Source organism: Parus major, chromosome 17 (assembly GCF_001522545.3).
Source record: "Parus major isolate Abel chromosome 17, Parus_major1.1, whole genome shotgun sequence".
Taxonomy (NCBI): domain Eukaryota; kingdom Metazoa; phylum Chordata; class Aves; order Passeriformes; family Paridae; genus Parus; species Parus major.
Genome location: NC_031785.1, coordinates 1636598 through 1647714, shown reverse-complemented (window position 1 = coordinate 1647714; position 11117 = coordinate 1636598). Strand labels below are relative to the sequence as shown.

Here is an 11117-nt window from a genome sequence, read left to right as displayed (position 1 = left end):
AGGGCATTGGAGGCGCCCTCTGGCCCACGTCGGTTGTCCCGGAGCCGCCTCAGGCCGGCGGGGCCCGGTGAGGTGTGGGGAGCGCTCGCGCTGCTGCCCCATCACGGCAGCCCCCGGAGCAACACCCGGGAGCTACAAGCGCTTCTCCGGTCACGCAGAGATAACACAGCCTTAGCCAAGGTCACGGCGCTGCAGAGACTCCTGAGGGGGAAGAATTCATGGCACAAGCGGGTCAGACAGACCCCTCTGAAGGACAGAAAAACGCGTTACTAAATGACCGCCACTGGAACACCGTGTTTTGTTTACAACATCTTGTTTACTCAACACAGCAAGCCAAAATACTAACTGTTAAGGTATGCACAGAATTATTAACTATGATCAGAAAAAAGTAGATGTATTTCTGACGCAACGTCTTGTTTGCATTTCATTTATTTTGTTATGACAGGAGATGGTTACATGTATGGACAGGGGAGAGGAAAAACCTCTAATGCGAACATGTGCACAAGACGAGGGTTTGTTCACAAAGCTTACTGAGACATTGTAGCCACTGGACAGAACATGCTGGAGGCCTGTCACACAACACAACTCCCTCTCATGTTTACATGCACAACCAAAATAACTCGAAACCTGCTCCCACAGAAGATACAGATCAACAGATCAGTCTGTTTCCCCTTTGGCACACAGAGAAGTGCTCATGAGGGAAATACCCACACATACACCTGACCGTGCCTGTAACAAGTAGTAACAGGAAAGCGCACGGTAGACATTGTACACAGCCAACCCCTCACGTAGCTGATCAATAAAACCCCAAATGGGCTGGTGGACTTACAGACACAGGGAAAGAAAGCGAACTGACATAAAAACTATTGTCTCAGATTTTAGAGCCAGCCAGATTCTGAAGCATTTGGGCCAGACTTCTGGACTCAGAGCAAGAACTTGGAACAGCACTTCTGAAACTCAAAGGAAAGAGTGATACAGACAGGAGTAAGAACTACTGCTTTTTGCTAGTTGTAAGTACCATTATCTCATATAAACAACTGAAATCATTCTTTATTCATATCATGTTAAGTGGAAGAAACATGTACCAGCCAAAGACAGACTGCATCACAGGGCGCTCGATGCTCATGATGAAACTAAAATGACCTTTGACAAAGCACAAACACACTCCTGCAAACACATCATTACTGTGTTACCGTGTCACAGAACCAGGGTATGAAACCTCTAGGTCTAAGCCATTGCTAGTCAGACAGAAATGCCTGCTTTTCAAAATTAGCACTGTAACTGTGATTACCCAACAGCACACAGCTGAATTTCACACAAGTACGTATAGCTAAGATCAGTAAAAAAATGAAGGCAAATGTTATGGTGCAACAAACAGGACTAAACTTACCAAAATACAGGTGCAAAACATTGGTATGACAGAAAAAAACCCCACCATTAGAAGAAAGAAGTTTATAAAAATTCAGAACTTGATAAAACTAAAAGCAAGTCCTTTTCATAGGACTATCCAGTTACAAATAAACTGCAAGGCAATACTGTTTGTTTCTTTCTCTTTTATGAATTCTCTGTTTGCAAGAGACTTGAAAGGTTCCTTGATTAGTTTTTGTTTGTTGTGTGTCCTTAAATGTCACAGACTTGAGTATGAAAACACACCTTCTTTCTGTTGGAAGATCTAGCAAATTTTGGGCAAGGAAGGAGACGATTTCACCATGAATGATCCAGGAACTGGATGGGAACAACTGACTTGCTGAATAAATAAAAACACTCCCTTTCCTCAGCTGTTGTCACCAACACCATGGCTCAGGCTTCAGCTTATTGCAGTATCAGTAATAGTCTGAAAGTCAGCAGTGCCTGCCCTTGAAACAAGGAATATAAAACATCACTGGGGGACCAGGATATGCTCAGTATAATAGAAGATAAGCATGAAATAAATTTCCGTATTTTGCAGTTTACTTTCAGCTAGGAAACACCTTTTTTTCACTGACAACGATAGCAACCTTAACAGAGCAGGCAGGTTTCCTGCTCCAAGGCCTTGGTCTTGGGTCACCAGCCACCTGTTTGTGCTTCTCTCCCTTAGATGGGGATCTGGAACTGGAATTGCATCTAGAATTTCACTAGCCAGGAGCTTTTTGTGGAGTCTGACTCCACAACTGCCCAGCTATCAATCATAGTCTATTTTAACTTTCGTAATAGTGTTCAGGTTTGGCTTTTCGCTGCTGCTCCTCCCATGAACAGACGTCAAATGCTTTTTAAGAGCAGACTTGTGTTTAAAGTCCATGTCGCAGCAGTGGCACTTGTAGGGCCTGTCCCCGCTGTGGATGTTGAGGTGATCCTGGAGCGTGCTCTTGGCTGTGAAGGTCTTCAAGCACACCATGCACTGAAAGGGCCGGATCCCCATGTGCCCCCGGATGTGCCTGTTGAGATTCTTTTTTTGTGTAAATGTTTTGCCACATTGCAAACACAGGAAGAGTTTGTGCATTTTCAGATGTCTGAGATAGTTCTCGAGGTGCAGAAAGCCCCTCGGACACTTTGGACACTGGTGTCGCCATGAGCTGCCAGAATCCTCCATGCTCTGGAACCCATTCACCCCACTAGAAGTTCCTTCTGGATTGTCACCAACAAAAGCCTGAAAGTGATTTCCTGACATTTCTGTATTCCTGCTTTCAACTGTAGAGTTTATCAAGGAGTGCTGAGTTTCTGGGAAATATAAATTTGTTTTAGAGGAAGTGCAAGGCTGAGGAAAATGATCATTTTCTACATTTGCCACATTCATGGAATCCATTCTGAAGATACAGATTTCATCATCCTTGTACCCAATTTCCACTGTTGATATTTCTGGAGATTTTGTGTCATTCCTTTCCGATATCAAGCTCTGTGCTGCAGGGTGTGGGCCATCCCCATCCTCCTGTTTCACGGGGTATTCTTCATTCTCTGGGCTGTCTTCAGAGATCTCGATTATTTCACAATCTTTTTCTAAAACCTCATCCCCGCTCCTTAGTTCAGCATCCGAGGAGTGGCACCCCTCAGCAGCCTGGGTACCGCTCTCCATAGAAGCGTCGATCTCCAAGTACTTGGACAAAGCCTCGGTGCACTTCTCCACAATGTGAACCATCTGCAGGTAACTCGCGGCCGTCAGATACTTCAGCAGCTCCTTCTTCTTGACTTCCAGCGCGCCCGTGTAGCAGGACAGCAGCAGCTTCCTGCCCACCTCGGCGCTCTGCAGGATGGTGATCCGCACCTGCCTGGACTGGTTGAGCAGGAACTGATCCCGCATGAAGGTGGAGCAGGCGGCGAAGATCACCTTGTGTCCCTGGAACTCGGTGTCGTTGATGTAGATGGACACGTCGCAGAAGAGGTTCTGCTGCCGCAGGAGGTTCATTTTTTGCAGCACGGCATCGCCCTGCTGCTCGAACTGGAAGTGCAGCACATCCGAGTCCGCCGCCATGGCGGGACCCGCGGGCACCGCCGGAGCGTCTCGCCGGGCGCAGCCCACCCCCGCCGCCGGCAGGACCCACTGTCCCGGGGCTCCCGGGCCGCCCGCCGCCGACCGCGATCCCGCTCCGCCCCGCTCCCCGGCCGCTCCCGCAGCCGGTGCCGCTCCGCCGCCGGTGCCGCAGCGCCCCGGAACCGCTTCCCCGCCCGCCCCTTCCGCCCGCCCGCCCCCGGTGCGCCGTGACCGCGGTGGAAATGAGAGGCGGCGGCAGACAGAGTTAGCAGCACGTTTATTAGAAGACTTGGCACTGCTACAGCGGCTGCCGCTGGGGGAAACCGCACCGGCACCGGGGCGCGCCTCGCCCACCGTTCGGTAGAGGTAGCGACGTGTCCGCCCCCGTAAGGCATCCCGGGGGGCGGCTACTGGGGCTCCTCCTCGCCATCAGCCGGGACGCGCCGGGAAAACGGCCAACCGCCGCCCCGAACGCCGCCGGGACGAGATGCTGGCTTCTTCACGGCCACGGGACATCGCCCGGCGGCCGCCGACCCGCCTGCTTTGGTTATGACACGTAGTGTAAGACTTTTGCCCAGTCAGTGAAGAGGTAGCTAATGCTCAGTCCATCGATTATACAATCTCAAAGGAAAGGTGTCCGTCCTGCCTTCTTACCAAGTTGGGAGGCACCACTATGTCCCCCTCTTTGTTTTTAAAAATTAACATTTAACGTGACTTTAGAGTTCTCTTAACAGTTTCAGTTTGTATCACATTTTGATTCTCCCTCCTTACTTTTATTCCTCCCAGTGACTCCAAAACGATAATCACCCCCACACAACTAATTTCTACATTATTTCAACAGAAGTTCAGCGGCAGCTAAGTTTGCCAAAAAGCTAGGGGAGAGAAAGACTGACACTTCAAATTCATCAGTTACTAACTTGAAAAACATGTCTTCTAAAAGAAAAATAAATTAAGGAAAGACTCATCCCTGATCTATGCAGGAGGCTGTGCAGTTGCAGCATGTGCTGCAGGAACATGCACGTGCTACACAAGCTACCATCACTCAGAGAAGTGGTGAGCCCAAACCTCTGGCAAACCTAAATTCTAAAAATTCCTTCTTCTATATAATATAAATAAATAAAATGCCAACATAAAAAAATCCTAATATACTGAGGAGTTATTAAAATACTTTTGTAATAGACTTCAGTTATTTTTAGGATATGCAGGAAGTTGTACAGCACGTTAAGTTGTGAGACTATCGACTTACCAGCAAATGGTATTCTACACAGTAACACACAGATTATGATAACTGCCATAGTCCTCATCTGAATATGCAGCATCAGTAGCAACAACCAATGGATCTAATCTTTCACTACTTGGGACATTGCAATGCAGACAACATTTTACATACATGGACAATTAAGTTCATCTTATTCTATAATTGAGCTGCCTCTGCATATTCCATTTATCATAATTCTCACTCCATTTTAATCTGTAATTCAGAGAAGCAGCATTAGCCAGATTTTGCTTTTCTAATACCTCTTCTATACTCTTCATTTGTCTTTCCATATAGGGGCAAATTTTAGATGAACTCCACACCAGTGCACTTTGCATCGGCGTATTGCCCTCAGAGCTCCAGCGTTTCTGGAGTCACACAGCCATCTCCTGCATAAATCTTTTGGTCTGCACCCTCTTGCCAGGCCAAAAGCACAGATATTAGTAAAAGTCACTTTTCATCCAACAGATATGTCCATTTTCAGTGAAGAAAGTCTTCTGCATTTCTGCTTTTTCCTATTTATTTGTGTCGTGCTCTTGCCAAACGACCACAGCAGCCTTTAATTGAGCAGCCCAGCAGTCTTGGCCTTCTCAGATGTCCAAAGCACCACAGCACAGGGTGGACTGAACTCCTATGTATTTTGACCAAATGATTTATTTTTGTTTCTTAGGAAACCCCTTGTATCTTCTTATCAGCTTCAAGTCACCCACAGCTACTTCGACAAGCTGTATTCTCCTTACAGTAACATTACAGCTTCATGATTCCACAAAAACCAAAACTTTCCAGATAGACAAAACTTTCAGTACTGTCCATTTTGCTGCCATGTTTTCTAGCATTTGTGCAGTTTTATTCCTTTCTGTGGCAGAAAACCATTTTATCTTTGTGTCCATATTCATATTGCCTTGGATTGTTCACTAGTGCCTTACAGCACGTTGACCTGGCTCTGCAAGCTCTTGTTCTCCACATCTATCTTCATTTTGACATAGCACTATAACTTATTTCCATTTAGTGAATAGTAGATTATCAAAATGTTTGAACAATACAGAAGATTCTGCCTGAAGACAGAATGCAAGTGTCAGATGCAACTGTCACGGTCAAATTTAGTTCAAAACAACTCTGAAAATGGGTGGCTTCAAGAGGAAAAACAGTTCTTCCCATGCAAACCTATCTTCTATCCCAGCAACCTGAACAATAATTTAAAAAGTTTCAAATAGTTAGACTTTAGGCCTAAATATATTTGCTACAACTTGAAAGATGAATGCCCTGATGTAATTTCCATTGCTTACTTCATAGCTGTCCATGTAAGAGTTCATGTAACAGTCAAGTACAGTAGTTCAAGAACTCATTTGCAAAAACTGATTCACAGAATCACCTTCTTTTTCTACTTCAAAGTATGTGGATTTCTGAAAACATTCTGCAACATTACTGTGTTTTAACGTCCATCAGTGTAACGTCTGCGTAAGGAAATCCTGACTTCTACACACACACAGAACTGAAGAGCAAGACCAACTTCTGATAATGACATACACAACACTTTTTGCTCTAGCACACCTTTGGTCATACCTGTTTAACACTTTTAACCATACAATAGCAGCCTTTCACCCCCATCCCTCATTCAAACACACCAACAGTACTACATTTAGGCAGGAAGCATAATCTCAGCCTCACGGCAAACCTTGTGAAAAAGAGCTGCATTGGAAGAAATCCTTATTCCAAACACAAACAGCAGTTCTCTGCCGAGGATCAGCCATTTGATTATTAGTCTATGCTACACTTCAGTGCTAAGAGTGCTCTTCTACTGGGAATGGTGTGCCTCAGATGAATTAAGCTTCTTTCAGCTTGACTGGGATGAGGATAATTCCACAGCACTTTTGAGAAGCAGTATGGTATAATCCCAGAATCCCAATTAACATGCCATTCCCGCTACATTTGATGTTTAAGGCGGTATATAAGAGGTATTGCTGAGTACAGTCAATAGCTGATACATTAACCTATAGAAATTGTGCTACCTATACCTCATCCTAGGATCTGTAAAACACTAATGTAAAACTTCAAAAAAGTTCAAGAAATCAAAAAACTTTATGTTAAGTTCTCATAGCAGGTATTTTTGTTTAAAGTTAAATGACATGTGGCCCTTATTAGACATCAAGGAGAGACACACAAGAACTAAGGGGGGAAAAAAGCAAAAAAAACTAAAATTGTGGAGTTGTTATACATTGCAGCTTTAAAAAGATTCTTTTCACAGTGTCAAAAAAGCAGTATTTCTCCACTCCAGCTTTGCTCTAAACCCAACAGCTGTTGTGGTTTGTGATGCAAAACTTATGGAAGATGGAGGATAACTTTTAGCTTTGAAGTGTTTAGCTTGTCTCAGTACATGCACTAGTAAGCGCCCTTTAAAAATCCCAGGTATGCCAGCGTAAGAACAGGTCACCATTTGCACTCCAGGCACCAGCCTCTCACATTCCAGAGCTGCAATTTATCCTCAGTTTGAACAGCTCTATGCAATGATCAGCTAACCCTGCCAAATCATTTAGGGTTTCATCTGTTTATAATGCATGTTGAGATTACAAACCCTGAGAGTTTTTAAGAGAGCACTGATTGGCAGCAAAAGTTTCTTGAAATAAGTTTAGAAAGGGCAAAAAAGTGACACAAAAATACTTCATTTCAACTGCAGGAGTCTAGGGGTAAGATCAGAGAAAGGTAATTTTAAGAGGTAAGTTTAAATTTAAGTATATGGAGTGTTTTCAGTTATCCAGTGCTTTTTAAAAAAAATTTCGGGTTATCTCACACACTTGTCCTCTTTGCTTTCCTCCATCTGCCCAGACACAGAGAGACCTCTAACTGCACAGCAGATGGTTTACTTGCAGCCCACAGCAACAGTCTTTCAAAAGGTGTTAGTCTTGAGTCTCCTAATCAGAGAGAAATGAAACAATTAACCCCTTAATCCACAGTAGAGACATAGAGAGAAACCTGAAGGAGGATTGCTATTCACAGAAAATATCAAGTAAGACTAACAGCGATGGCTGAAGACCTGCCAGGTTTTGCAAGCTAACCACCTGTAGCCTTTTGGGGCACACCACTAGTTTGGGGAAGAAACCAAACCAACGGTTTGCTCCTCTCAGTCATGATCCCTACACAGGGCGAGTTGTAATTGCTTAATTGACGCAGGTACTATCGTTTCTTAAACTGAGCACAGCCTGAGGCAGCTTCCCTGCATCCAGTACCTGGCTGGCATCAGCCTGCTGACAGACCTTACTGTCTGTAGCAGCGCTACAAGTGAATGAATCGAAGTCCACTGTTATGTCTTGCACGTTTCTTTCATTGGCATTGTCAAAGCTATTTTTACCGTGCAGCTGTTTAAGGTGTTTCCTCAGAACGGGCTTATGAGCAAAGACCATGTCACAGTAGTTACACTTGTGGGGCTTGTCCCCACTGTGTAGGTTGAGGTGGTCCTGTAAGGAACATTTCTGAGAGAACGTTTTCCCACAGATCTTGCATTGGAATGGTTTGATGCCTGCGTGCACTCTCATGTGCCGGTGGAGATTGCCCTTCTGAGTGAACGTCTTGCCACAGAGCAGACACATAAATAGTTTATGCATCTTTAAGTGGTTAGCATAGTTTTCCAGATGCCGAAATACTCTTGTGCACTTTGGACACTGATGGTGCCACTGGAGGCCTTTGTCTATCCCTCGGTTGTTAGGCCCAAACATATCTTTAGAGGCCAGAATGATGTTATCGCTGCCGGCATACGAAAGGGCATAGTTGTGGAGGTGATTTTGCTCTATTTCACTTGTTCTGTTCTCAACAGTGGAGTTGATAAGAAAGTGTTGAGGCTCTGAGGAATGCAGTGCAGTTTGTTCAGAAGAAATAAACTGATTCTGATCTTTCTTATTCCTAACTTCTGTTACCTCCCCAATGGACTCCACCTTGATGATCTGAATATCACTGTCCTCTATGTCCATGCTGTCTTCTGAAGGCTGAATACAAGGTGAGTCTTGCTGCAGAGAGTCATTGTCCCCCTGGTGTTCCTTCAGCTCAGAAGAGTCGCTTTGCTGTTCGCACTCTTTGCTCTCCAGCGGCTGCTTGGGTTTGATGAACTTCCACAGGGCCTGAGTGCACCGTTCCACGATGTGGCTCATCTGCAGAAAGCTTGCAGCAGTCAGGTAATTCACTAGCTCCATTTCAGGGAACTCCAGAGTGCCACTGTAGCAGGAGAGAAGCAGCTGCCTCCCCACTTCCGAACTCTGCAGGATCGAGATTTTTACATCTCTGGAGTCGTTCAGTAAGAACTGATCTCTTAAAAAAGGAGAGCCAGCAGCAAAGACAATTTTGTGCCCGTGAACTTCAATATCATCTATATGGACCACAACATCACAAAATTTGTTTTCTTCCCTCAGTTTGTTCATTTTCTGTAACATTGAATCTCCATAGTTGTCAAACTTGAAATGAAGAATATCTGATCTTTCTGACATTTTGGCACACCTAAGGAAAAACAGCAGGAAAAAACCCAAACAATGAGTACATTTTATTTTCTAAAAGGCAAGTTAGAAAGATTTATAGTAATATAAAGTGGGTATTTATCAGCTGTTATGCTTTTTATCCTAGGTACACATTAAAGACCATTACAAGTAAAAGAAAATTCAAGTTTACACCTCACATTACAATAACTTTTACCTTTTCTTAATGTAATGAAGCCTGAATATTAAGTAGAGACAGAAATTCTCCTGAAGCATTATCCTAAAGAGTTACGATGTGAAGGGAAACTGTATTTTTAGCAAGGTTTGGGGTTTGCAGCACAGGGTTTAACACATTAGATTGTCTTTCTAGTTTTTCTGCAGGAGTTGGTTTGCTGTGTGTTGTTTTGGCTTTTCCTAAGATTACAGAAAAAAAATCTTCACAATGGCCTCCACTAGGCTCCCTGTTTTGAATATCTGGGGAATAAGGAAGCCTTGCCTCTTGTCTTGTTCTTTGGAAGATGACTTCTCTAGGAAGATTGTTCTTGTTTTGATTGGAATGAAGAACAGTGGATCTTTCCTAAACTAAGTACCAGTCTTTTGTCGTTCAACAGTTGCTTTAACAATTTATAAGACTACACTGATTCTGGAAGAAACACTGCTCACACAATCCTGCCAAAGCATTGGGATTGCAGGAAGTGAAGAAATAACATAATAAAATGATGCAAGATTTGGTTAGATAAAATTACAAAACAAAGCAAAACTCACACCTCCCAACTATTACAAACACCACATAAAGCTCGAAAGGAAGCTTTGAAGTTTATAGATAAAAGCAGATACTGCTCTCTTGGGTCATGAAATATCAGCTGGGTGTACACACAGGAATGGCATCATGCCCAGTGAAATGAATGAACACACAAGACAACTGTTCGAAGAATATTTTTGGAAGCATCTGTCAATAATCAGGGTTTTTTCAGTTTGCAGCTCAGACAGCATTTGGAGCTACATGACCTCCTCACTGATCACACCCATTCAAGCATATCTTCCAGTGTATGGCATGCAAAAATTCAGGAAGGATTTCAGAAGACTTCAAAAACCAAGGACCAGGGAAAGTTTGGAAGCAGGGGGGCTTCGTTCTGCAGTACAATCGGTTCTGTTGAATCTGCAGAACCCAGTCTCAGTCACCACCAGTGCTGCCTGCCTGACCCTGTTTATAGGGCTGAAAGTTTAAGAGGCAACAGCCTTTGGCAAATATAAATGGCAGGAACAGATCATCCTGATATATAACTATATATATATATAGATATATATATAACTTCAGTGAATTTTAGCCATTATCAAATAGTTTCTTTTTGTGTTTTCTCTGGATAGTGATGAGGGAAGTCCAGTTCTGAGTTTGTTTTTTCCACTTTGGAAATTCCTACAATATGAATGCAGTTGAAGTGCCCACGCTAGAGTTAGACTGTGCTGTTAACCACAGCTATTCCAGCCATTCAGCCTGTCTCTGGTGGACTACAAGAGCCACATCGTGAGAAGCTGTAGATCGAAAAGTTGTGACTTGCCTTGGTACACGCTCAGTTTCAACTACTACTGATGTTCTAGAGAAAAGAGCATCAATGAGCCCCAAACCCGCTCTCTCGGGAGGGGGGCAGACCAGGGCAAGGTTCCGTCGGACGTGCGGGGCTCCCCGCTGGAAGCACGTGCTTTCTCGGCCTTCACCGACCGTGGATCGCTCCGGCCCCTCATATCTACTTCCCGGGGTCCGGGAAAAGAATATTCCAGCACAGCTCAGCCGGGAGCCCTCGCAGCATCCCAAAACAATGTAAACGCGATGCCCTTTGCGAGAGCGGGGAATGCCGCTGTCCGCGCCAGGCCCGGCCCCGCGGGAGGGAGGGAGGGAAGGGGCAAGTACCTGTAGCGTCGGGCCGCGTCCCCGCGCTGGCACCCGCGGCCGTTCCTGCCT

The 11117-nt window shown here is 44.7% G+C and overlaps 2 protein-coding genes across 2 annotated transcripts; both read right to left on the bottom strand.

The window, feature by feature from the left end:
- Positions 1 to 296: 296 nt before the first annotated feature.
- On the bottom strand, positions 297 to 3552 carry ZBTB6 (zinc finger and BTB domain containing 6). Its single transcript, XM_015644576.3, has one exon. The coding sequence runs from the start codon at positions 3443 to 3445 to the stop codon at positions 2162 to 2164; it is 1284 nt and encodes a 427-aa protein (XP_015500062.1). The 5' UTR covers positions 3446 to 3552; the 3' UTR covers positions 297 to 2161.
- Positions 3553 to 3703: 151 nt separating this feature from the next.
- On the bottom strand, positions 3704 to 11111 carry ZBTB26 (zinc finger and BTB domain containing 26). The gene is made up of 2 exons (XM_015644571.2): positions 11067 to 11111; positions 3704 to 9182 (listed from the first exon to the last, which is right to left on the bottom strand). The coding sequence occupies exon 2, from the start codon at positions 9170 to 9172 to the stop codon at positions 7856 to 7858; it is 1317 nt and encodes a 438-aa protein (XP_015500057.1). The 5' UTR covers positions 9173 to 9182; positions 11067 to 11111; the 3' UTR covers positions 3704 to 7855.
- Between the last annotated feature and the right edge of the window lie 6 nt (positions 11112 to 11117).

What these genes read in the sequence shown, in the direction of transcription:
- ZBTB6 (XM_015644576.3), bottom strand. Translation starts at nt 3,445, where the DNA reads ATGGCGGCGGACTCGGATGTGCTGCACTTCCAGTTCGAGCAGCAGGGC.
- ZBTB26 (XM_015644571.2), bottom strand. Translation starts at nt 9,172, where the DNA reads ATGTCAGAAAGATCAGATATTCTTCATTTCAAGTTTGACAACTATGGA.